This window comes from Manis javanica, chromosome 15, assembly GCF_040802235.1.
Source record: "Manis javanica isolate MJ-LG chromosome 15, MJ_LKY, whole genome shotgun sequence".
Taxonomy (NCBI): domain Eukaryota; kingdom Metazoa; phylum Chordata; class Mammalia; order Pholidota; family Manidae; genus Manis; species Manis javanica.
Window position 1 is genome coordinate 65,977,510 of NC_133170.1, and position 26,587 is coordinate 66,004,096.

A 26,587-nucleotide genomic window follows, 5' to 3' on the forward strand; every position below is an offset into this window, starting at 1 on the left:
CCTGGGTGGTGCCTGGGGAGCCTCACTGACCCAGCGCCTCTACTCAGCCACAGGCAGGAGGAAGAAGCAACGCCACGGGGAGGGCGTCGTTCCTCCCCGGTCGCTGTTTGACCGGGCAACGCCGGGCATGTTGAGGATCCGTCGAGAAGGCAAGGAGAAGAAGAGCGTTCTGCTGAAGCAGCAGACACAGTTCGCTAAGCCTTTGCCAGCATTTGCCAAGCCAGCAGCCGAGGCAGCTGCAGACAACCCTGAGTGGCTCATCAGCGAGGACTGGGCATTGCTGCAGGTGAGCCCTCTGCCCTCTATGCATGGACTCGGGGCCCCTTCCTGTCATACCCGTCTCCATCGGGACCTTTGAGAGGGCAGCTTATCGTCTCTATGACACTGAAACATGGTCCTCCAGGCTGTGAAGCAGCTTCTTGAGCTGCCTCTGAACCTTACGATCGTGTCCCCGGCTCACACACCTAACTGGGACCTTGTCAGCGATGTGGTCAACTCCTGCAGTCGAATCTACCGCTCTTCCAAGCAGTGCCGGAACCGCTACGAGAATGTGCTCATCCCAAGAGAGGAGGGGAAGGTGAGGCAGGGCTCCTCGAGCCCAGAAGGCCCTTGCAGAGCTCCTCAGTGAGGGAGGGGGTGCTGCTGCCCCAAGCCTGGTGTGGGTCTCATGGGCAGCCAGCTTGCTCACCTCTATCAGGCTGTGGTCCAGCGCTTGCGACCTCACCCACTGGGAGGTATCCATGCTGCCTAGCCATACAGAATATTCTGTGTTAGCTGCTGAGGGCTGGTCCTGTCTCCACTGCCCCCCACCCCCTTTCTGAAAGCATTGGATGGAAAGAAAGGCATTTGTTTTGTTGTTAGTGCATTTGGACAGAAGTCTGCTGTGCCGCAGCCACTGCTGGGACTGCCCAAGTGCTAGACCCCCGTTCCTGGCATCTGCAAGCATTGCAGAGAGGCCGACGAATGGGCATCTCATCAGGAAGCTACCAGTGGTTCAAGGCCTGGGCCCAGAGTGCACACTGTTGGTCAGCAAGCCCCCTGACTTGCATTTGTTCCCCTGCTCATCTCCTCAGGGGCATGTCCCTGGCCTCCACATGAGAAGCACATGTCCTTTGGGGATGTTGACCTCACTTCCACTAATAGATGTCCCATCAGAGCAGGAGACATGGTCACACCTGTGTGTCACTGGTGGGGCTGACATGGCACAGGCAGACACTCTGTACCTTGATGAAATTTGCTCTTGTATTTCGAATTTGTGAAAACTATTTCTCTAAGCACTCTTGGCATCATCTCAGTTTTCATTTTCCTGAAAACATTTGTCTGAAAATAAGTCACGTGTTTGGTTTTTTTGCTGAGAAACAAGAAAAACGCTAGTTATCCTCAGAACACTGTTTTGTGTGCCTTCACCAACAAGACTTTTGGAAATGTGTGTCAAGCTTTTTGGCTTTAGAAGCATTTCTAGTAATAGCCGTAATTTTAACATGCGGAAACATACAGCTAAGGTTTTATCTTCTGTCATAGTCACGTATGAAGCTCATCTAATGAAAAAGGCAGAGGTGTTCATCCGGTGTGAGGTGTGTTCACCGGGTACTGAGTAAATCAGGAAACCTTGAGTAGGTCCCTGTGCAGCAGAGTGTACAGGGAGGTTCAGGCTAGCCTACAGTTCAGAGCCAGCAGATATGTGAAATCCAGAATGTTCTTGCATGCCTTCGTTGCTGTATGGAGCATGCCTGCTGCTTTGCTTGGAAGGATGGGGTCATCCCGTGCTCTAGCCTGCCCCCATCCCCTGTAGTCCTGTGGTTGCTGGTGGTTCAGATGCCTGTGTTGACAGGTCCTGCACCCCTCCGCATATGTCCCTCCCCACTCCCCACTACCCACTGGCTCCACGTGTCAGGTGGGGCAGTGTGTGAGATGGAGCAGTTTACACTTAGGCAGAAACAGAGCAGGAGCCCCTTCATTGTCTGGATGTCCTGCCGACCTTGACCTGGGCTTGCTTTCTGGCGTTGGTTGCTCGCACCTGGTCTTACCCTGCCCGTCCACTCCATTTTTCTAGTGTAGCTTCATTATGACTTGGGGGCACTTGCGTGTTGGGTCCAGCGTCCAGGAATGCACAGTCCAGCCTCACACATTGGCTTAACAGATTTGATCCTCCTTCGGTGTTGCCCTCCTAAGTTTAAGGTACTCATTTAGCACAGAGGACACATGGAGGTGTATGTGTATGTACACGCCAACCCTCTCTCATAAGGGACTTGTGTTCTGTCAGTCTCGGAGTCTTGGTTTTCATGTGGGCATGCTGTATATTACTCCCAGTTATGGGAATGGGCAGAGCTTGGAGACACAGAGGACAGTCCGAGGAGCCCCGTGGCCTAGCTCTGACACAAGCACTAGCCCTCTGGCCTTGCGCATGCTGCATTGCAAGACTAGAATTTTCTCCATGGCATGAGGAGTGGTGTGAAGTTCTTTAGGTTGCTGAGAGGTCTTGGGAGCATGGAGGCACTTGGCTTAGCTGTGGGATTTAGGAAGGCAAGCTCACCAGGCACAAATAGTGCAAAGCACCCAAGAGCAGGCCAGATTCCACCAAGCATCTGTCCCCTTTCTGGGCAGCTCTGGGCAGAGGCCACAAGGAGAACACTACCACTTGGTTTTCATGGGCTTGGCATCACTTGCTGTATGTCCTCGGGTACTTTGCCCAACTTTTGTCTTTCCTCAGCAATGTGTGTGGGGGTGTGTTCTCCCCATCTCAATCATGAGTTTTAACAAGGCAGCGTGCAGAAAGGCCTAGCATAGATCCAGGAGTGGTGTCAGCGGTTGGCAGATGGTGGCCACTGGTGTCACTGCTGCCGCATGTATGTGGTCTCAGAAGGAACTTTGTGTTTAAACGGGGTTAGGGTCAGGCCTCTGAATCAGGGACTCCTGTTCTTAGGGCCCTGCCTGACTCTGACGTGTCGCCGCCAATGTTGTTTCAGAGTAAAAATAACCGTCCTCTGCGCACGGGCCAGATGTACGCACAGGATGAAAGTGCTACACACACCCAGCTGTACACAAGCCACTTTGACCTGATGAAGATGACAGCTGGGAAGAGGAGTCCCCCTATCAAACCTCTGTGCGCCTCCCGAGTTCTTGTGCCCTGTTGGTTATGCCCAAGTTGGTGGCGGGAAGGTGGTTTCTGTGACTTGTCATAATTGCTGCCCTCTCTATGCAGGCTCGGCATGAATCCCTTCCAGAAGAATCCAAAGCACGCCTCCGTGCTGGCAGAGAGGTACCTGGGGCTGTGGCTCAGGCCTCATGAGCTGAAGGGGCTTCAGTGTGTGTCTATGAGGCCCAATGGGGTCAGCTCGTTTCTGTATGAATGGTGTTTCTTGGCATCAGCCAGGGATGGTGCCACCAAGGTGGGGTCTGCCAGTGGGGAGGTGGCTGAGGACAGACGGAAGGTGGGTGGTGCGCATCCAACAGGAGGATGCTGAGAGGCCATGAGGCGAGTGCAACCTTGGGGGGTCTTGGGGCTTAGGATCTGAACCAAACTGAAGGCACAAGTTCTGTTCTTGTGCCTTTAGTTCAGGTCAGGGGTTTTGGGGGGTCATCTCCAGGTGCTGGTAGGCAGAGCAAGGAGGGATGGTGAAGCAGCAGGGTGGGTTTGGGGGCTTCCCAGGCCACCACTACCAAGGATGGGTGGGCAGGTGTAGTAAGGAGCAGAGCCAGGCCTTGGTCCTGGGGCGATGGCCTGCTGAGGGGCGTGCAGTGCATGGGCGGCTTTCCCTGCATCAGTGGAGGTGCTTGGGCTGCCTGGAGCAGGCTGACTGGGTCTCGTGTGGTTGCAGCCTCACCATATGATTCAGGGTAGTCGCCTTTATAGTGAGGCAGGGGTACCGAATGGGCTGATGCAGGTGAGAAGGTGTTCCCTAAGTGCAGTCGGTGCCATGACAAGAGGAATCGAGGTGGTAGTGACAGTCTCTGCGGGGGTAGGGGGGTTCCATGAGGGTATATAGACTGTGGGGCTCTTGTGGCACTGGTCTGTGAGGGTCACCCACAGGGGACTGGGCATGCATGTGCCCAGGTCTCGCAGACATGGCGTCTAGCACACGGGGCAGGGCCTGGGCACGGCACCGTGGACAAGACTGAAGCTTGGCCAAGGGTAGGCCAGCCTGGAGCAGGTGGGCAGTTTGGCAGGCTGGGTGGTTCACAAGAGGTGTGTGGCACTGAAGGGCTCTTTCCTTCCGTGTTTTGAGGCAGCCATCTCCTGGACTCCGTACTGAGAGCTGCTGCTGGGCCAGCTGCCATCTGAAACCTCTGCAGGCGGGTGGGAACCATGGTCTCTGGCAGACTGTGGCAGCCTTTCTCTCTCCCAGCTGATCTGTTCAGCACCGCCCTCGGGGCTTGATGGCAATGCCTCACTGTGCTTGGCCTCTTGAGCGAGTGCTTTGGGCTCCTAGAATATTACATACTTTAGAACTGGCTAGTTTGTTTTTGATTCTTAGGGTTGTGTCTTTCAGTGGAATCAACTACGACAAACCACTGCCTCCGATCCAGGTTGCATCCCTCCGTGCGGAGCGAATTGCCAAAGAGAAAAAGGTATGGACTGTTGAGCTGCCGCCCAACAGAGGGGCAGCTGGGTGTGACTGGAATGGGTGCCAGCCAGGCATGGGCTGCAGGGCCAGGCTCCTCCACATGGCTCCTTTTCTCTTCAACTCTGTAGGCGCTGGCTGATCAGCAGAAGGTGCAGCAGCCGCCCGTGGCCCAGCCCCCGCCACCCCCGCCGCAGCCGCAGCCTCCGCCGCCCCAGCAGCCACCTCCACCTCTGCCCCAGCCCCAGGCAGGGAGTCAGCAGCCTGCAGGGCCAACCGCTGTCCAGCCGCAGGCCCAGCAGCAGCCTGTGCAGCCCCCACAGCCCCCACCGAAGGTGCCTCCTGCGATCACAACGGTGGGCGGCTCGGCTGTGCTGGTGAGGAGGCACCCTCCAGTGTGGTGCCTGAGGTCAAGGGAACCCCTGCTGAGGTCCCACAGGATGCCAGCTCACAAGCAGTCCCTCCTTTGGGGGTCTCTTCTCGGCTCTGGCCCGGGGCCATGTGGGAGGTTGAGGCAGCTCTTGACAGAGTGACAGGAGAGCTTGGGGTTAGGAGTCTGTGAAACGTAGCTATAAGGAGTCTCTCCTTTCCTCCCTGTAAACATAGAGCAGGCGGTTTGTGCCAGCATGCAAACTTTCCTTCTGACCCTGCGTGTGTCCTGGGGTGCAGGCTTGTGTGACACAGGCACAACACACAGTGGGCCAGCACCTGCCTGTGAGGGAAGCCCCAATTCTTTGCACTGTCAGCCAGGCATGGAGATGTTTTTGTTGTGTAGACGTTTCTCCCCTTGTAATATTTGCTGTAGCAGAATTTTTATGTGTGCTGGGGCAGCTTTATTCTTCGATCAGAAAATGTGCTCACTAAGCACCTATTTGGTATGAGGCCTGCCTCTGGCTCCCATGGAGTCATGTTCCACTGGGGCAGGCAGCCCAGCCAGGCAAGACTCCAGGAGAACAGTGGCAGGTGGCCACGGAGGGATGCTGTGTGAGCTGGTCCCTAGACTGTGGGCTGAGTGACAGGATTTGGTCAGAAAAGAAAGGAAACAGACTGCAGAGGCCCCAGGCTTGGTACACATGAGGTCAGGAGGGCCACTGAGATGGAGCCTGGGGACAGAGGGATGGACACAGTGGTATGGGAGTAGGGTAGGCGAGGGCTAGAGTTGGCGTGGGACCAGGTGACCCTGGTTAGGAGTTGGGATCTGATTCTGATGAAACAGGCTGTGGAGGGCTTATGGGGGCTCAGCTGAGACTCAGACGGTGCTCTCTCCAGCAGACAGGAGCCATCAAAACCTCAGTCCCCGGGACGAGCATGCCAGCGGGTAAGCAGCCAGGGGTGCTATGGTGCTATGGTGCAGATGGGTCCCTCCTGCCTCTTGCCTCACACCTTCTCTCCCCACAGGCACGGTGAGCGGAAATGTGATTGTGAACACCATTGCAGGCGTTCCTGCTGCCACCTTCCAGTCGATTAACAAACGCCTGTCTTCACCCGTGGCACCTGGAGCCTTGGCTGTGAGTTGTCCCTGCTCCTGGGCACGTTGACAACACATGTGACCTGAGACTGTGGAAGTTGTTTGCTTTTTTAAAAGCAATACCATTAGTTCAGAGAGTACTGGTCTGGTTTCAATGTCATAAGTGGGCATTCTGACATTCGGGGGACCCTGCCTTCATGATGCTCCAGGGCACATGTTGAAACTCTCATAGCATTCCAGAGAGGAGGCCGTGGGTATGACGGTGGCAGGTTGGCTGATGGGGTGCCTGCCTGTCATGGTAGCAGACTGGCCTGGTTGGGGCATGGGGATGCAGAGAGGGCTGTTCCTGGGGACATTGCAGGGGCGGGGGTATCTCAGGAGGGCCAGGCAAGGCATGGGGTGGGGGTGTTTAGCTTATGTGGAGTCCAAACGCCAGCGTGGGGAGCAAGCAGATGCCAAACGTGGGTGGAGGTGACAATATGGAGCTGTGAGACCCCAAGCACATAGCCAAGAGGAGTGGGATGCTCACCGAGACACAGCCTGGAGCCAGCCATCTCCTTGCCTTTGGTGTTTTGCCACAAAAGACAAAAATAAGTAGCTGGGACTGGGGAGTTTACATTTACCACCTGGTCTCTAGCTTAGTTTAGTTCATCCAGAGGAAACGTGTGCCCTGAATGACAAGTGGCTCCAGAGTCAGCAGTGGTTTGGCAGGTGAGATGATGTCCCTCTAGTGTTAGGGACAGTGTCTTCCTACAAAGGTGTTGCTCTAGTAATCCAGACAGTGTGGTGTTGATATAAGTCCATGGAGCAGGATTGAGTCCATAAGTAGAGAGAGCCTTTGCCTGTCACTAAGGATATGAGGGGCTTCAGTGGGAACAGTGCTGGGGGGTCAGCACCACAGGCAGCAGTGACCAGTGACCTGTAATGTATGTGTGCAATGGGGCCTCCTGTCCAGAGGATGGTCAGAAGTGTTGAAATGATCCTTGGGACCCAAAGGCCCCATGAGTCGGGACAGAGGCACAGGCAACATTTTGGAAGGGGTGTGGCATCTGAAGCTGTACTCTTCTTTCTGTAGTCAGCCAGTGCATGCCAGCACCCAAGGCACATGGTTTGAGTTTACAGTGAAGCTTCTTCAGCACTGTGTCTTGGGCCTGGCCTCTAGCTACACTGCATTTCCTGGCTTTGGGTTTGGTGCCCTTTTCTTTCCATCGATGGCTGTGAAGAGCCTGGAAGAAGAGTGCAGGGTAACCTCATGGTCTCCTTCTGCCATTCCAGACCTCCGGAGGCCCTGCTCCTGCCCAGGGGGTCCACACCCAGCCACGAGCAGTGGGCTCCCCAGCCACAGCCACATCCGACCTGGTGACCCTGCCACCAACTCAGGGTGTTCGAGCAGTCACCTCTGTTACAGCCTCAGCTGTGGTCACTACCAGCCTAACCCCAGTGCAGACTCCGACCCGGTCTTTGGTGACTCAAGTGTCCCAAGGTAAAGGCAGGCTCTGTTTCCTGTGTGACCCACCCTGCTGCTAATGCTAGCCAGGGCTGGAGCTCCATGCTGTGGGAGGAAGGGGAAGCATGGGCTGCCATCTAATGTGTGGCTTCCCCAGCCACAGGTGTGCAGCTGCCTGGGAAGACCATTACACCGGCACACTTCCAGCTCCTCCGGCAGCCGCCACCCCCACCACCGCCCTCCCAGGTGCCACAGGCCCAGCCCCAGGCCCAGGCGCCCACACAGATCAAAGCTGTGGGCAAGCTAACCCCGGTGAGCATCTTCTGGAAAAGCATACACACGCTGTCTGGGATGGGCCTTGTTGTGTCACTCCACTTGAAATGTATTGGCAAGCCTGCCGTGGTGTCCTCTTTGTGGAAGTGTGTTTGTGTGTCTATAACACTCACCATCCAGTGCTACTCCCATGAGGCCGTGGCCAGCTCCGTAGCGCTCCGGGGGCCTTGCCTCCCTCTCCAGATGCGCCTTTCCACCCACACTCTAGCACTCTGCACATAGTTCAGGCTCCAGAGAGGACTAGGAGACCTCAGTCCTCTTCCCAACCAGAGAAAATGCTGGTGGGAAGGAATCCTCTGTTTCAGAGAGGAGGCAGTGAGGAACTTGGCTTCTTTAGGAATAGGGCATTTGTGGTAGCGTTTCTCAGAGCCAGTCACTGAATATGGTGTTCCTGATTTTTCCCACCTGTGCTGTTTTCTATGTAAATCATTGATTTTCAAAGGAGATAGTATATTCCTGCTGTGGGTGGGAAGGTATTAATGCTTCCATAGAGAGACTAGAAGGATGTGTAATAAAAACAAGGCAGGATTTTAGGATTCCCACCAGCTGTTGGGTTTGCCCCTTCTTGGTTACAGGAGGGCTGAGAGGGTGTGCTGGAGGGTGAGCTAGCACTGAGCTGGGGCTCCACCCGTGAGGCGCCAGAACAAGCACCAGAGAAACAGCATGCCAAAGAAAGCACTCAGCCACATTCTGAGGTTTCGGGACCACTGTACTGGACTGCCCAGATCTAGAACATGCCTATCATGGCAGAAAATTCTGTTGAGCAGTACTCCGTTAGGTAACTGTGCTAACTTACAGAGTCAGTGAGTTGTCAGCACTGAGAAGCCACAGGGACCCCTGTTTCCTGTCCTCAGCTTATGCTCTGCTCTCTCTGACATTTGGGCTTCAAATGCCCCGGCCCACCCTCTTTCAGCAGCCCAGAAGCCCACTTACTCCCTAAGGGGAGGGGGAGCAGCACCCCCTGGGGACCAGGCCCAGCTCTGCCCTCCTCTACCCTACTTCCCTCCCTTCCCCCTCTCAGGTTCCTCCGAGTATTACCATGATCCCAATCCCTGATTGATTATCTGCCTGATTCATTTACTCTCTACTCTTCCCTTCCCTGAATCAGTCTCAAAGTCATTTTTATTTTCAGCATGTTGAAAGAGATCTGAGAGTCACAAACCACTTGGTATAAATTTTCTAAAAATATATTTGGTCCTTAAAATATTTTTGAACTATCTTGATATCTTGATGTTTTGACTTCTTTTATTATTTAAATCTTCATTTGGAGACAGACAGAATAGAAAATTGAGAGCTGATGCCCAAATTTTAAGATTTCAAGAGGGACCATGATTTTAGGACTTGAAAAAATTTTGATGGTACTACAGATTTAAATGGACTTGTTTGTGAGTGGTAAGAACCTAAATATCTTGGAATGAATTTACTAATCTTATCAGGCTCACTATTTCTAGTTTTCATGGACAATATGCTAATTCTTAATGAAGAAACATTTCTAAAATGAAAAGGCCCTGGACGATGGTTTCCATATGGCTTATTAGCAACTGCTTACTTTGGTATTTAATGGCTAGTGCAACAGTAACTTAAAACCAAGATATATAAAAAGTGGAATACAGTTAATATTGATGAAAAGATCCTTTATCTGGGTTTTAGGAGCACCTAATCAAAATGCAAAAGCAGAAACTGCAGCTGCCCCAGCAGACCCCCCCGCCGCAGACCCCACCGGGGCCCCCGCCGCCGACGGCACAAGTGCAGGTGCAGCCCCCGCCGCCCGCGCCGCAGCAGAGCCCCCAGCTCACCACGGTCACGGCCCCGAGGCCCGGAGCCCTGCTCACGGGCACCACCGTGGCCAACCTCCAGGTGGCTCGGCTCGTAAGTTCCAGTTGATAGTTTTTCCAAAGCAGCGTCCTTTTCCATTTTAATTGAACTGTGATTGCTTGCTCAGGACGTTAGGTATTATGGTGGCCTTACACGTAAAGTAGAAGACATGCTCTTCCCCTTAGGAACTTACCTTTTCTTGGAGAGGATGAAACACAGCAAGCACATGGGGAACATTTAAATCATTGTACTTCCCAGAACTCAGGTGTCACAAAGCCTGCAGTGGGCGGTTGGGGGAGGTGGGAAGTGCAGTGGACCATGGATGGAAGGCAGGATTCATGTTGGGGTTGACGGGGGAGGAGGGTGAGACATGGCCTGCAGGCGGCGGCCTGGTGCTGCTGGGGCAGAGCTGCAAGGATGAGACCACGTGATTGGAAAAGAGGTTCCGGTGAAGGAGGATGGGCAGAGGTGGGCAAGGCTTAGGTGTCTCAGTGCTTTGTGGGCATTTCCTGAGGAAGGGAATAATCAGGGTGAAAATAGTGTCTGGGAAGATCAGTTACAACCAACAAGCGTTGACTGAGTGTCCTGTGGGTCAGACACTGTCACATCAGGCAAAGCAGCACTAAGCTTGGGAGCCCACTTCAGGCACTGCTGACAGCCAGCATTTGAGGTCCTGCTCCGGGCCAGGAGCTGCCACAGGCTTCACACCTGTCACCTGCTTAGCGCTCATGGACTGCAGCCAAGGCAGGAGTGGGTGTCATGATGTTAAGTCCATCTTCCAGGTGGAGGAACTGAGGCACAAAGCTTAAGTAACTTGTCCAAAACCTACACATAACTATCTACAACTCAAACTCGGATATGGGGGTCTGGGTGCTCAGGCTCTGCTTCGTGTGTGCTTCACCTCCATTTTCAGTCTGCAAGAGGGGGTAGAAGTGAATAAAAACTGTGAAAGCAAGTTAGATTTCACCTGTGTTCACAAAAAAATGCAAATTCAAATGAAAAGAATGGTCATCCCATGGTGGACAGGGCATGGGAAGGCGTGTTCCTCACACAGGACTGTCAGACAGGAACCGCCCTCTCTGCAGGGGATTTTAGTAATGGAGTTAAAAAACACACATACCATTTTACCCAATGATCCTGTTCCTCTTACACTGCAAAGAAGTAATAGAATAAGTACAAAGTGGTGAATAGACAAACTTGTTTGTTTCAACAGTGTTAGAGGAAACTCTGGTGTCCATAACTAAGAAGTCCATATGCGTACCTTGTAGAGCATACACACAATGGAGTAGTAAGTGACTTTGGAAAAGGACTGTAAAAGGAAGACAAACATTATGAAATACCTGCAATTCATCCCATTTTCCATACTTTCCCAGCAAGCCGCATAGATAAGAACAAGTTCTGGTAGTCTACATACTGGTTTTCACATTCATATGTGGGCAGTTTTAGGGTTATGAGTGATTTTTACATTTTCTTGGGTAGTCTGAGTTTTTGTACATATACAAAAGGATCTATTTAAGATGTAACTTAAGGAAAAAAGTGCTTGGTGGCAGTGTGATGACCAAGTGGTAGGCAGTGGCATCCATAGGTGGGCTTCAGTGGCAGCAGTCTTGGTGAAAGGGGCAGTGCACTAATCTTTAGTTTGTAGCCTAAGGATAGGAAATGGTATTCTGTAGGAAACACAGCACTGTGGGTGAGTTCAAGGTACCGGAGACGGAGGGAGATAGGATCAACATCTGAACGTCAGCATGGTTAATTAGCTTGTAGGTCTTGCCAACCCCATTCCCTGCATCTGCCAATGAAGGGTTAAGAAGCATAAGTCAGCTTACAGTGACTTTTCCTTTAGTTGACTGGCATTTTTCACCTTTGTGAATCTTTGTAAATTTCTCACCACTTGACCTCTTGTGGAGAAATGTTTGCAAAGATACAGGGTATCCTGAATTTCTCTGGACTCTCCCATTGTTTTCCCTGTTTAGACCCGGGTTCCCACTTCGCAGCTGCAGGCTCAAGGGCAGATGCAGGCTCAGGCACCCCAGCCAGCTCAGGTGGCCTTGGCGAAGCCTCCAGTGGTGTCTGTGCCTGCAGCCGTGGTCTCCTCGCCGGGCGTCACGACCCTGCCCATGAACGTTGCTGGGATCAGTGTGGCCATTGGGCAGCCGCAGAAAGCCACAGGTACCTGTCACCCTTCATCACTGTTCTGCTTAGAGCCTCAGTGGGGCTGTCAAGTCTCTTCTAGAAGTGGCCGCTGGGCTGCTGGTCCCTGTGACAGACTCCTGTTTGGGTCATGCTATGGTATATTTTAGTTGAAGTGTCTCGGAGCTTCCTGAGTAGAAGTTTAGCTCTAGGTGTAACCATTAACATTCTGAATGACCCATACCTTTATCCAAATGGCATTGTGAAACTAGAAGCAATTTAAGTGTGTGTGCACGATGGTTTTAGTTGTCTCATCATAGTTTCAGTGTATAGTTCTCTGTACAGAAATGAGTCTGAACAACTCAGTGACTGAGGGAGATGTAGGGAATCTCATGTGAGCCCTGAGACCCTTGACCCTACTTGTAACTAAAAGACTTGATTGGTGTTTGCAGGACAGACTGTTGTGGCCCAGCCTGTGCATGTTCAGCAGCTGCTAAAGCTCAAGCAGCAAGCCGTCCAGCAGCAGAAAGCCATCCAGCCCCAGGCCACCCCAAGTCCGGCAGCTGTCCAGCAGAAGGTACTGGGTTCCTGTGTGGCATCCTTGTGTCATCTTGTCTTTACACCGAGTTGGGCCCTGCCAATAGGCACAGGGAGCAAGGAGAACGAGAGGGTCCTGAATAGGTTCTGCCTCACTGCCTGGCAGCATGCACAGGCGACCCCATGGTCGTGTGGTTGGGCTGCACAGAGAGGGTTGGAGTTTCTCCAGAGTCCTAGAAGGAGGGTGGGTTACAAGATGGGGAGGATGCGGACTGGGAATTGCACAGCTGGGTAGGGGCCAGAAGGATTCAGAGAAGCAGGTGTAGCTTACAGTCTGTGGCATAACTGGGCTCCTGGTATATAAAACAGGCAGACCCAGAGTGGGGCCACAGCCAAGCTTGTATTCAGGCAAGGAGCCAGGTCTGGATTATGCTGCTGCGTGTGTGTGATTGGAGGGTGGGAGGAGGGGAGAGTGAGGAAGAATGGGCCTGAGGTGAGGAGGTGCTGTCAGCCTCTCACTGCCTCAGGGAAGTCTGGGAGGCAGCTCTTAACTGATTCAGGCCCCAAAGCCATGTCCTCAGTGGCCATGCTGGGGCATAGGCACACAAGCACTGTGTTGATGAGCAGGAGGAGGGCGAGGTACTTTGTTTACTTCTGATAGTGGAAAGCCCAATATACCGACAATAACTTTTTGGTACTTGAATTGCTATAGTATTCATACTGTTTTCTGAACTGGCACTAGAACACACGGTCTGCTAGTGGGCAGCTGGCAGTGAGATGCGAGGTGATGCACCGTGTTCTTTCCCTGTGAGCTGAGAGCTCTGTGGGCATCTGGCTCTGGTGCTCAGAACACAGCTGCAAGTTACTGTGAGGAAATTGAAGCTCAGAGAAATGAAGCGACTTGACTGGAGTCAGCAAGCTAAACAGTCAGAATCCGAGGTTCCATGCTGATCATCTGCATTGGGACAGCTCTTGCTGAGTGTCACTGCTCCCCCCCACAGGAACCATGCTGGGCTCTGGTGGGGCTGCAGTGGCACAGATCGCTGACACCATTGTGGTCTCTGGGGACAGCAGGGCAAGTAGGGTATACTCAGCAAACGTGGGAGAGGCAGTGGGCACCCAGAGGGCACGAGGCTTGGGGCAGCACTGAGTAGGAAGATGGACAGGGCACGCAAGGACCAAGGTGTCTGGGACATCAGCAGGAAAGCAGAATGGCCTCTGGGAAAGAGCTGTCCTGACAGCATCAGCACGCCCACACTGGACACGTGTCCTTTAGATGTCCTCTTCACGAAGTAGAGCCATGGCCGGAGGAAGGGTGTGTCTCTTCTGAGTAAAGAGCGGTCATTGCACCACCTCTGCAAAGTACCTTCTCCTGTGGTCGACAGTTTTGGGAAGGAAACACCACGCAGAGTCGCCTCTCCAATCAGTCCTTCCCAGCAGTCCCCTGGGCTTGCTCTGCAAGGAGTGGGAGCGGGGTGCAGGGCAGCTGGCAGAGCTGGCCATGGCTGGACGTGGAGAGGCCTTGTGACAGGGCTGAAGATGCTGCAGGTGGGACTGGAGTAATCACGTCAGCTCAGCTTACGTCTAGAAGGGAGATAGAAGGGCTTCACCTAAGGTGCTGGTCTGCACATCAGTGTAATTTGAAAGGGAACTTACAAGATGTTATAAAACACTTGTATGTAGCGACAGCTTTGTAAACCAAATGGTCCACATATATGCGTAGTCTCCTGAGCACTATTTAGATTCTCCTGGCAGAGAAGACTAGAAATTAGATGAAATGTGCAAAGACTGCATACAGGTTTGCTGCCCCTTGGGCTAAGTATTTTTGGGCATATGCCAAATTCTTAAAGATCTGAGAAATTGTATGTGTCTATTTTCTATATCACAGTCAAGTTCACTCCCTTAAGTGATGAGCGGACATGACACCAAGTGCCACAGAGGTGTAGTGAACCCCAGCCTGGGCTGATGAGGGAACTTTTCTGGGAGAGGGATGGATGACTCATGGGCCAGGCATGGGCAGGAAGGGCAGCTGCAGAAATGGAATAGCTCAGGGCCACGCTTTGGGTGTTTGGGGCAGGTGGGGCCAAAGGGGTGGCCCCACCTGGCTCTCACCTCAGGCATCTCTCTTCCTTCAGATCACTGCACAGCAGATTGCAGCTCAGGGCCAAGCACAGAAGGTCACCTATGCTACCCAGCCAGCCCTGAAAACCCAGTTCCTTACCACACCCATCTCTCAGGCCCAGAAGCTGGCTGGGACTCAGCAGGTGCAAACCCAGATCCAGGTGAGCATGGGTGAGCCCGGGGCTGGATTGCAGAGGAGCGCACAGTCGGGATGGCACATGGGGAGTGTGCAGCATTCAGAGCACAAAACCAGGTGGCCCCCATCAACCACTGCTTCTCAGAGGCCGGTCCCCTGAAATTACTTGCTAGCTTTGCCACAGTGGATTGCCACGGTGTGGCCTGGGGCTGTGCTGAGGTCTCACTGTGGTGGCGCCCTCGACAGTGTTTGGGGCTCCTCCAGGAGTCAGCTGCCATCTTTCTACTTCATGAAGCCACACGCTTCGCCACTCTGCTGCACCTGGCCGTGCCACCCACAGGAGGTAAACGTGGTGGACAGGGTCAGTGTCTGAGCATCAGCATGGCTGCCCTTGAGCTTCTTCTGCAGTGGTTCCCGTGTATGTCACTCAGCTTCGTCCTGCACTTGGCCTTCGCATTGTGTCTTCCATGAGTCGCTGACTGGCTCCATCTCCCCTCCTGTGGAGGGCCCTCCTTCAGGCTTGGTGTCAGCACGGTGCTGGCCACCATGCTCACTGTCTTCTCTGACTTGTCTTTTCTCACTTTATGGAGTCTTTGGACAAACAGAAGTCCTTAATTTTAATGTATTGGAATTTATTATCAGTCTTTTCATTTCTGAATAAAACTGTTTGTGTTTTAAGCATCTTGCTTAAGAAGTCTTTCCCAAAGTTCATGATGTTATTTTCCTGTATCATCTAACAGTTAATAATTTTTCCCATTTAGGTCTTTAACTTTCCTAGAATTGGTTTTTCCAGATGATATTAAACTAGGAGTTCAATTTTCCTCCTGCCTGTTTGTTTTCAGCAGCACTTACTAGGTGTCCATTCTTTGCCTCTGACCCTAGTGCACCTCAGTGCAGGCTTTGTGTAGCTCTGCGGGGACTTTTTCCCAGCACTCTGTGTCTGGGCCCTCGCTCAGCTTCATTGCTTGGTTACGTGAGGGACTTAGCATCTGGGAGGCAGTCCCTCCAACTCTTCCATGGGGAGCTGCTGCTCTGGGCTCCTTGCACACTTCATGTTATTTTGAGTCAGCTTATTAGGTTCAAACACCACAGTCAAAACTGTAGTGTTTCTACTAAAATTGCATGGGGTGGTGCTCGCTTGCAGCATAGGTACTGAAATTGGAGCAGAGCAGACTGCATTGACTCAGGTCAGTTTGGAGGAAAACTGACAGCCTACATTCTTGACTTCAGATTCACCAACATGACACATATTTTGTTGTTTAACTCCTTTGATGCCCTTTAATCGAGTTCTGATTTTTCCATATAGGTATTGTTGTTTGTATCCCTGAATAATTAGGGTTTCCTGATGCTCTTCTGAACAGCATGTTTTAAAAGTTCCCACTTTGGTCTGTGTGTCCGTACCCTTTGTGCCTTGAGTTCTGAGTCTACAGTCTGGATCAGTTCCTGTTCCTCGGGCAGGAGTGGTGGTGCGGCGGCCCCCCGGCCCTGCTCTCCCTTTCTTCTACCTGCCTTGCTCTGCTGCTCAGGCCTTAGTGCACCGTGACAGAGGTGTGCAGACCTGCTGATGTGACCCTTCTGCAGAGTCTGACTTTTTAAACCATCCTTCATTAGAGTAAGAAACTTCCCATCTTTATCGAGTTTGCTGGGTGTGTTTGTTCCTTTTGTTGCAGTTTTCTGTCATGTTAAAAACTACCTGTCTGCACTCTCGCCCCTGGGAACCCCAGTCCCAAGGCCTTGCATCTGTCAGGTTCATGGCTGCAGCACATAGCTGTCCCCATTCCAGAGGCTTTATCCTAGTACCTTTGGACAGTTCCCCAGAGTCATGACCTCACAGGTACTTCAGACCTCACCTGTGCCCACCTGAGCCTCCAATTCCAGAAGAGCAATTCTGTTCCCCTGACCTTCAGCCTTACCTGACTGACCACTGTTGTTTTCTGTTTGTCTCACAATGCACATGTTTCACTCTTACTCCTGAAAGACCACTGCTTGGTTTGGAATTGTAGATTAACATTTATTTTCTCAGTACATTAGCAGTATTCCCTGGCCCTGGCTTTTTTGTTGTTGATGAGAAGCTGACGTCCATCTAGTGTGTCTCCCTATTTCCTCTTAAGAGCTCTTCTCTGTCTCTGGAGTTCCGCAGTATCACTGTGGTGCTTTGGGATTTGTTGACCTGGAATCTGAGCACTGATCTCTTAACTAGTTTAGGAAATGATCAACTGTTATTCTTTGAACATCACCTCTACCCCATCCTCCTGCCCTCCCTGACCCTGCAGTCCTGTGTTTTCTGCCTCATTGTCTCTCTCTGCTGCCTTCTGGGTTATGTGTCCCCACCCAATCCCCATCTCGCTCATTTTTCCCTTGGTTGAGTTCCACCTGCTGTTAATCTGGTCCTGGAATTTTCATTTTGGTTATTATGTATTTTTTATGCCTTAAAGTTCTGTGCTTTAATCTCATATCTCCTTGGTCTTTGTGGTTGCAGGCTGCACAGAGTGTGTGTCTGATAATTCTTCTATTTGAAGTCATGGTGCATCTGATTTTACTTGTTTCTGCTGCTCTTGCTTCAGGAACTGTATTTCTTTGTCTCTGTAGTGATTGTTTTCTTGTGAGCCAGTTTTCCTGGAAGTTGTTCGTGGGAACGCTTTGAGGCCTGGGTGGGTGGAGGAGTCTTCTTGATCCTGCTGGGCTTTCGGGGGTGCCAGCGCATCAGCCTGTGACCTGAGGGTTTGGTGTCTCCGAGGGAACATCAGTGTGATCTCTGAATTGTGTCTCCTCCCCACCCTCTAGCACTGAGGCCTAAGGCGGTGACTTCCTCCAAGACTCTGTGGGTGGTGGTGTGCAGCCTCTCTGAGCTCCTTGCTGGTAGTGGGTTTGGACCTTTTCTCACTCTGCCACTCCCTGGGCGAACGTGGAGAACCTGTGAGAGTTCTCCCCATGCAGCACGCGCCCTTGGGGCTCCTACCTTGGTCAGGTTCTGGAACTGGGAGTCCCTTAATTTCTGCGAGGTCATTGCTGTACTGTCCTAGTTTTCATCCCAGTATTTTGGGTTTGTGCTGACCTAAATCGTGATCCAGGTGCACAGGTGTGGTTGCAACCAGGCCTATGTACCCATCACACTGCACGGGCTCCGTAAGGGCTTTTATCTCAGTGATCCTGTTTGCAGCTGTTTTGTTAAGCTAACATACCCCAGTAGATGGTTTCTGATTTATTCTTGGTGATGAGGACTGCTGTGTCCTTGGAGGTTTGTCATTTACAAATACATCATACAGTTCCACATTTTCTCCAAAATCACCTTGATCAAGACTTGTTTTCATCCCTGTTCTACAAGTTAGAGACCTGCACCAGGGCGTCACAGCCCCCCATAGCTGCCCACTCAGGAGCCTGTGCCGCTTCTGAGCCAGGCCCCAACAGTCCCATGCGGGCACAAGAGGGAAAACTGTCTTACTGCATCTACACAGGAAGACATACATGTGATGAAATGTTTACAAAGGGCAACCATAGGGTGCAAAGTTTTGTTTTATAAGAGGAAGATCTCAATCATGATTAAGAAAAATGGTAAAATAATCACTTTGAAATGTTGTGCATCTTCAGATGAGCTGAACTGTGGTGTTGGACCAGATCACTTCTCAGCAGGGCTACCTGCCCAGACTGGAAGGGGCTCACTTGAGAACTAAGGAGATGCTGAAATATTCCATTCCATTCCATTCTTAATTTAATTCTCTTATAGAAACTTGGGGCAATTCTTAATAAAAGAACATTTTAAACATGAGGCCAAAAATCAGCTCCAGATGACATGATTGCAGAAGAAGTGGGGCGATTTGATGGGAGGGGAAGTAGCTGCTCAGAGCTGCGGGTGTGCACACCAAGATTTGCTCCCTTGTTCATCTGGCTACTGGTGTTTTTGCATTAAGAACCTAGAAGAAAAGATGAGGAATCTCTGTGCACACATTGTTTTGGACCTATACTTGGAGTCTTTTTTGTTTTGTTAAAGGTTGCTAAACTCCCTCAAGTTGTCCAACAGCAAACACCTGTGGCCAGCCTCCAGCAGGTTGCCTCCGCTTCACAACAGGTAGGACCTGATGTGCCTTCTGGAAGTCCCCATGAGGGCTTTTTTAGTAAACCTCAACTTTCCCAGGTTAAGAGAGTTCTTGGTTTTAATCCTGTGGAAGTAGTATTAAAAAATCACTTTTGATTTTCACTGTGAAGCAAAAAAAATACCTCTGGGGAAAACACTTGATATCCTTAGACTAGCAGGAAAAACTGAACAAATGTGTTCAAATTCAGCATCAGATGTTCTGAAGGAGGTCATTTCTGGAATCCCTCCTTCAGCCAGTACTCTTAGGTGTGTCTTATGAGCTGAAGCCACCACACCTTAGCTTTAGGGAAGCCCAGAAAGAAAACAAAATCCAGGTGTAGTGACATTGAGACCTAGCAGTAGAGGTTCTGTAGGGACAGCAACGACTTACTCTCCTAATAGAGCCTAACCACCAGGCTCTTACCACTTTGTTTGCTGCTACAAAATGTAACATATAAAAGCAGTGCTTTAAAAAAACTGTATTTTATTCAAAATCACACTGGGATGTAGATTTCCAGAAAAACAAAACCATATTAAAAGCTGAACACCACTATCCATTCCCTCTCGTCAGCCCTGGATGCCTATTTCCCAGAGATATCCAGTTTTAGCCTAAAAACAATAGTGTGCTTTTGTTTGGTTAGAAACCAGAGGTTGTATTTTGACATGCCACGTAGTTTTCACACTTGACAACAGCATTCATGCTAACTTTCTAAAGCCCCTTTCCCAGCGAGGAATGTTAATTTGCCACGTCACTTGGTGTGCATTTTCTTGGCAACGTGTATTTTCTACTATTGCGGTTCAGGCTTCCCCACAGACTGTGACCCTCACGCAGGCAACAGCAGCCGGGCAGCAGGTCCAGATGATCCCAGCAGTGACTGCGACTGCACAGGTGGTCCAGCAGAAGCTAATGCAGCAGCAGGTTGTGACAACGGCTGCCCAGCTGCAGAACCCTGGTGTTGCCAACCCAGCACAGGTGCCAGCCAGCTCCGACAGCCCAAGCCAGCAGCCCAAGTTACAAATGAGGGTCCCTGCCGTCAGGTTAAAGACACCCACCAAACCTCCGTGCCCCTAGTCGGAAAGCAGGTGGCATTCCTCCATCTCACCAATCAGGTAGATTTTGTTTATTGTACCCTGGGACAGTGTCATTGACATGTCCAGCAACTGAAGAACTATAATAGACACAAAGGAGTCTAACTATTTTATTACAGTGTGTCCTACATGTGGGAGCAGGTCCTCAGTGATACCCCATTTTCTGTATTACATGGTGAAATGACCAGCAGATTCACCTTGTAGTTTCTCCTGTAGACCAATAGTGCTGAGCCTTGAAAGCCATTTAGAATTTCCCTATTAGTGTGCAGCATTTTGCACACACAATAGCCATTTGGGATGTGCAGTGAGTCTTAAAATAGGCTTTGCAGAGGTCTTTGACAGCGTCTGCCTCTACGGGGTTCTTTATACCTACCTGAAAGCACATCGTGGTTCTCAGGAGAAAGACTAAGGTTAGATCATTTCAGATCAGAGAATGCCAAGGTAGTTTCTTCCTTCTAAAATATGACTTGTTTGAACTTTTAAAGGAAATATTTAGTGCTGACACCCATCAAAGCGCATGCATGACCTGTCCCCAGCTCGTGTCAAAGGAAAACAATGTCACTGAATTTTCATTCCAAACAGCACCACTGAGGCCTCTCCAGACCCTCTTCCCAATGTGACTTGTTGCCATGTAAACAGAACCTATGGGACTGCTCTCCATCCCAGCACACCCACGGATTTTTCCAGCTTTTGTATAAAGCTCGTGTTTGGACTTTGTGCACTGAAGCAGCTCCATCAAATGACTCCTGTCTCGGACTGGTTTGGGGCCGAGTTCCGTGCAAGCATTGTTATGTCACAGATGTGACTCCCAAGGAGCTAGCAAGCGTAAGAGCAGGGATGCCGCTCCTCGCCCTCCTTGCCTTCCTGCTCAGCCCAGGAACAGTCTGCAGATGTGAAACCCCCTCCTACACAGTGGCTTACTCAAGAATGTACAAGTGTTACCCATAGAAATGGGGTAGGAAACTCTCCATTATTGACTTGTAGGATCAGATTTCTGTGCCAGGTTGTCATACATGAAGAGATGCACTTGCTCACGGTTCTGCACAGAGAACCATCCATGCTGCTTGGGGGAGACCTGCTGTTGAGGAGCACAGAAGAGGCCCCATGTTTGCTTCTGTGTTTATTTTCTTACTACGTCAAGATAATGGAAATATTTGCAGTGCACTTGATTGGCCAATATCTGCTTTCCTGGAAGTGTTACCTAGGTTAAAGGCACATGTCTGGGGATGCCCTCTCTGCCATGGGTCTGGGCCTCTTTTACAAGACCTGGTCCAGGAAATTGGTTGTATCAGGCCTGTGTGTACCAAGGACCAGTTATGGCATACTGCGAGATCTTAACTGTAAGTTTATTTAAGCTGCTCCCTCCTCATTCTGTCTCTTTAAATGACATGGAAGAATGTCTTCTGTCTCCTGGTGTTTTCTGCCATTGGTTTATGTGGACAGTGACATGTGGTATGGAGTGAAGCCAGCTGGGCCGCTCATTTTTGAACTCTTGGCAAAAACATCTGGAAAAAAGTGAATATCAAGTGTTAAAAACATGGAAGGGATTTAACTAGTTAATTGAACATATCAAACAGAATACTACATTTCCTTACAACCCAACTTGTCTGTTTCTAGCTTAGCGTGGGCTGTCACTAGAGTGTGGTGGGCAGGAAGGCTCTCTGCCCCAGCTTTGAATCTGGGTCCCAAGGAAAGTTCCACTGTGTTTATCCTCAACTGTGGAGAACAGTTCCTATAAAATATATAGGAACCCTCTCTTTTTAGCTTATTTAATTTATGCAACCTTCTTGTTTCCTCTTGTCCTTTGTGGGTATTGGTGGACTCCTTTTAGATGATCAAATGCTGAGTGCACTTATTTTAGAACATTCTAGACATAGCTGCCTGCGTGGAAGTCCTCTGTTAGTCTAGAACACTAGAAGAGAACTTAGCAACCTCTCTCGAGAGCTACTGAGAGAGCAGCACTGGCAGTCTGCACACTTGCAGTGTGGAACTCCTGCCCTGTCTTCTGTGAGTGAGAGTCTCTTGCCTCCAAAGTGTGTTTTTTCAGCGATCCCCTAATGCAAAATATGGAAAGAAACTAGTTTCACTTGTATCACTCAATTTAGTAACATCTAGATGTCACCTCTGACCTAGTAGTCTTCAGTAGAGTCATTTAAGTAAAAACTGTCCTTCCAGTATATAGTTTTATTGGCCTTCTGTTTAAAGGTTAAACTTTGCATATTTAAGAATGAAGTGTGAGTGTAGGAAATTATCAAGGCCTTTTCAGCTTGTTATGTTAGCAGAATTCTGCATTACCTTGTGAACCAGGGTTCCTACCAATACAGTATGTCAGGATTGAAAGAAATCTTCAGAACACAAAATGTAAACACAGCAGCCAAAACACTGTCAAACTTGAATCTGCCACCAGGGAAAGCAGTTACCCAGTTATTCTTTACTTAAGAGGCATTTGTTCTAATTAAGGCCAGGCTGTTTTGAAAGCACCCCATGGGAAACAGGAGGTTGGATCCGAGCACTGGTTCAGATTTGGTGCCTGATGAGGACTAGGCTTCCTTTTTTGCAATTTTTATGATTTTTTTGTTAACATTGTAACCAGATAGCTGTTGTGTTTTAAAATATAAAGGAAAAAGACTGAACTGTAAATACTTTGTAAACATAATCATTTGTACTTTAATAGTAGGGTTTTAAGGGGCACTGATATCCCACTAAAAAAAGGTATAATAAAATGACCTTTTATATGCTTTCTCATTTTGTCTTTCATGGAAAACTAGTATTCAAGTTAAATTAAGATGCTAACTGTGTGAAGAAAAAAAAAAACAAATAGAAGCAGTTTGAAGGCAGATACTTTCTCTGGCCCCTCCCCAAAACTGTAGAAGGAGCTAGAAGGAATGCTGTATGCACAAGGTTTTTGGTGAAAATCACCTCTGCAGAGATCACACTCATCTGGCTGTTATGTTTCAAAGCCAGATACACAGGAAGACCTAGTTCATGTAGATGCCGCTGCTGCTGCCCAGGCCCTGTGAGACCTCCTGCAGGCACCCTGTTTGGGGTCAGGTGTGGGGTAGTTCAGGAGTGGAACCCTGCTCAGGCACTCCACCCAACCCCCAGTAACCAGGCGGTCTGCAGCTGCTTTCCTGCATCTTCTTTCTCACCTTTAGGCTACTTTTTGTTGTTGTTGTTGTTATCGTTAATCTACAATTACATAAAGAACGTTATGTTTACTAGGGTTCCCCCTTCACCAAGTCCCCCCTACAAACCCCATTACAGTCACTATCCATCAGCATAGTAAGATGTTGTAGAATCACTACTTGTCTTCTCTGTGTTGCACAGCTCCCCCACATTATACATGCTAATCGTAATGCCCCCTTTCTTTTTCCCCGCCCTTATGCCTCCCTTCCCTCCCATCCTCCCCAGTCCCTTTCCCTTTGGTAACTGTTAGTCCATTCTTGGGTTCTGTGATTTTGCTGCTGTTTTGTTCCTTCAGTTTTTCTTTGTTCTTATACTCCACATATGAGTGAAATCATTTGGTATTTGTCTTTGTATTTCACTGAGCATAATACGCTCTAGCTCCATCCATGTTGTTGTAAATGGTAGGATTTGCTTTCTTCTTATGGCTGAATAATATTCCACTGTGTATATGTACCACATCTTTATCCATTCATCTACTGATGGACACTTAGGTTGCTTCCATTTCTTGGCTATTGTAAATAGTGCTGTGATAAACATAGGGGTGCATCTGTCTTTTTCAAACTGGGCTACTGCATTCTTAGGGTAAATTCCTAAAAGTGGAATTCCTGGGTCAAATGGTATTTCTATTTTAAGCATTTTGAGGAACCTCCATACTGCTTTCCACAATGGTTGAACTAATTTACATTCCCACCAGCAGTGTAGGAGGGTTTCCCTTTCTCCACAACCTCGCCAACGTTTGTTGTTGTTTGTCTTTTGGATGGTGGCGATCCTTACTGGTGTGAGGTAATATCTGATTGTGGTTTTAATTTGCATTTCTCTGATAACTAGTGATGTGGAGCATCTTTTCATGTGTCTCTTGGCCATCTGAATTTCTTCTTTGGAGAACTGTCTATTCAGCTCCTCTGTCCATTTTTTAATTGGATTATTTGCTTTTTTGTTTGTTGAGGTGCATGAGCTCTTCATTTTGGATGTCAAGCCTTTATCTGATCTGTCATTTATGAATATATTCCCCCATACTGTTGGATACCTTTTTGTTCTATTGATGGTGTCCTTTGCTGTGCAGAAGCTTTTCAGCTTGATGTAGTCCCACTTGTTCATTTTTGCTTTTGTTTTCCTGGCCTGGGGAGATATGTTCATGAAGAATTCGCTAATGTTTATGTCCAAGAGATTTTTGCCTATGTTTTTTCCTAAGAGTTTTATGGTTTCATGACTTTGATCCACTCAGGTCTTTGATCCATTTTGAATTTACTTTTGTGTATGGGGTTAGACAGTGATCCAGTTTCATTCTCTTACATGTAGCTGTCCAGTTTTGCCAGCACCATCTGTTGAAGAGACTTTCATTTCCCCATTGTATGTCCATGGCTCCTTTATCATGTATTAATTGACCATATATGTTTGGGCTAATGTCTGGAGTCTATTCTGTTCCACTGGTCTGTGGCTCTGTTCTTGTGCCCGTACCAAATTGTCTTGATTACTGTGGCTTTGTAGTAGAGCTTGAAGTTGGGGAGCGAGATTCCCCCCCCCCCACTTTATTCTTCCTTCTCGGGATTGCTTTGGCTATTCGGGGTCTTTAGTGTTTCCATATGAATTTTTGAACTATTTGTTCCAGTTCGTTGAAGAATGCTGTTGGTAATTTGATAGGGATTGCATCAAATCTGTATATTGCTTTGGGCAGGATGGCCATTTTGATGATATTAATTCTTCCTAGCCAAGAGCATGGGATGAGTTTCCATTTGTTAGCGTCCTCTTTAATTTCTCTTAAGAGTGTCTTATAGTTTTCAGGGTATAGGTCTTTCACCTTTAGACTACTTTTAAGAAAAACTTATGTTTACAAAAAATGCCTACTTTTCATAAAAACTGCACTTTATTCAAAGTGCCCCAAGAAGTCTGTGGTTAGTTTTGGCATCTTCTCTTTGACCACAGGAATGGGGGCACAGCCTCCCATTTCACGTCCCCCTGGCAAGCAAGGAGCTCAAGCTCATGTGCATCTGGGGCCCTTGCTCAGGCCCTTCTGCTGAGGGCCACCGGGTGCTGGAGGATGGGGTGCTAGTCCACCTAGCTACATACAGGCCAGCAACATTGCCCTCAGTGCCTCGGTTTCCCCCTCTGTACACGTTCCTGAGGCAGGTGTGACATTCAGAAAGCATCCAGTCTCAGGCACCTGCCCTTAATTGTTGATTCTCTTGTCCTGATTTTTCTCAGAGGATAAGATTGTGTGTTTTCAGATCCATGAGTCTATCCCGGGACCCTGATCACCTTTTGCCAATGGTACATAAGGCAATAGACTGAGAGGGTGGGCTTACCTGGCCATGAGGCTGTGTGTGCATTCTAGTAGGGCTGAGGCCATTCGAAAGAGGCGATTCTGCCTTCTGGCCACAGTGGGTAGCACCTCTGTGTCCGAGTCCAGTAGCCACCAGCACCAGTGCATGGGGGCATCCAAGTTTATGTTAACATAAAATGCCCTGTAGGCCCTCCTGCAGGCTGCACAACCTAGACCAGCTTGGGAGGTCTCACTCAGGTCTGCCTTGACTGTAACCTCCTGTCAGGTAGGTGTTAAGCTCCTGTTTCAGCCCTGCCAGTGCCCTCCCCACTCTCCAGGCCCTTCGGGGGAGCAGGGGCTTTGCCACAGTTTCTGGACAGCAGCTCTTTCCTGCTCTGTCCTCAGCCTGCATAATCCATACTCCAAACTCCTCTTCCAGAGGTCCCATTGCCCTGGAATAGACTGTTAGGACTACTAGAAAGTAGTGCTAACTGGTCTGGACTAGAAAGGTCTCCAAGGTGTGCTAAGAAAGCGGGAGTGGTTGTCTGGTGGGCTACCAAAATGGAACTCCGTGTATGCTTGATGTGCATAGAATATCCTGGAAACGAGTTGGCAGCAGCTGTCTCCTGGGAGGGAGGCGGTTTGAGGGTGCTCAGGGATGAAGGGTGCTTACTCCGCACCGTTAATTGGTTAAAACAGTTTGCCGGGCGCATGAATTACTTTTTTTCTTAAAAAGGCCCTAAAAATAGCCTGTTCACCCTGCACCCGCACCAGGAATCTATTGTTTATGGGGGCAAGTTCCAGCTTCTTTGCCTGATCCCCGAGCGGCTGCCTTGACTCACTAGGTCCCAGAGGACCGTCCTCTCTGGATGGCGTTCGCATTCTCAACTTTCCGTGCACGGCTTCGTTCCGATCCTCTCTGTTGCAGTTTTTTTTTTTTTCCGAGGACCGGCCCCGTCGGCAGTGTGGGCCTTTCATTCCCATTGTCCGTAATGGTCTTGCTCTCCATCAGGACTTTGTACTAGACGGTGGTGGTTATTTCCCCGGCTGCACTTCGGTTCTGTTATCCCGATTCAGTGGGATCAAAGCTAATGGGAGTGGGGTGGACAGTTCCTGGTGTACTTGCTGGGTGCATAATGCGCAGCACCTTCCTGTCCGGTCTTGAAGCTGTGCTCTTAGCTCGGCAGGAAAGACGGCCACGCCGGAAGCCTGAGGAGGGGTCATGATGCCCTAAGTAGATGGAGGGGCGGATCTGGGCGCCGACGGGGGGCACGTGATTGGGGCTGCGGAGACAGGCCGACTAGGCGTACACCTGCTCTCCTCCCAGCATTGCGCCGGCCTCCCTACTTGCCTGCCGGATGGGGCGTCAGTTTGGGAACCATAACACAAAGCCCGGCAGCTCTGCCCTCGCGCAGCAGGTGGGCGGTCGGC

At 49.9% G+C, this 26,587-nt stretch overlaps 1 protein-coding gene across 27 annotated transcripts in view; it reads left to right on the plus strand.

The window, feature by feature from the left end:
- EP400 (E1A binding protein p400) overlaps window positions 1–22,450 on the plus strand; it is a 101,787-nt gene extending 79,337 nt beyond the window's left edge. For 12 of the 27 annotated variants that reach the window (XM_037014117.2, XM_037014123.2, XM_037014139.2 and 9 more), the window contains 16 exons: window positions 48–286; window positions 404–577; window positions 2,967–3,103; window positions 3,203–3,259; window positions 4,491–4,569; window positions 4,694–4,939; window positions 5,832–5,880; window positions 5,961–6,070; window positions 7,306–7,513; window positions 7,635–7,789; window positions 9,461–9,679; window positions 11,599–11,794; window positions 12,208–12,332; window positions 14,428–14,574; window positions 18,538–18,615; window positions 19,424–22,450. In XM_037014117.2, coding sequence (XP_036870012.2) covers window positions 48–286; window positions 404–577; window positions 2,967–3,103; window positions 3,203–3,259; window positions 4,491–4,569; window positions 4,694–4,939; window positions 5,832–5,880; window positions 5,961–6,070; window positions 7,306–7,513; window positions 7,635–7,789; window positions 9,461–9,679; window positions 11,599–11,794; window positions 12,208–12,332; window positions 14,428–14,574; window positions 18,538–18,615; window positions 19,424–19,693 — 2,489 coding nt within the window. In that variant the 3' untranslated portion in view covers window positions 19,694–22,450. Of the gene's footprint in view, window positions 1–47; window positions 287–403; window positions 578–2,966; window positions 3,104–3,202; window positions 3,260–4,490; window positions 4,570–4,693; window positions 4,940–5,831; window positions 5,881–5,960; window positions 6,071–7,305; window positions 7,514–7,634; window positions 7,790–9,460; window positions 9,680–11,598; window positions 11,795–12,207; window positions 12,333–14,427; window positions 14,575–14,795; window positions 18,131–18,537; window positions 18,616–19,423 lie in introns of those variants that run through there. The other 15 variants (XM_037014121.2, XM_037014129.2, XM_037014142.2 and 12 more) reach the window with 10 other exon arrangements.
- Window positions 22,451–26,587: the final 4,137 nt, after the last annotated feature.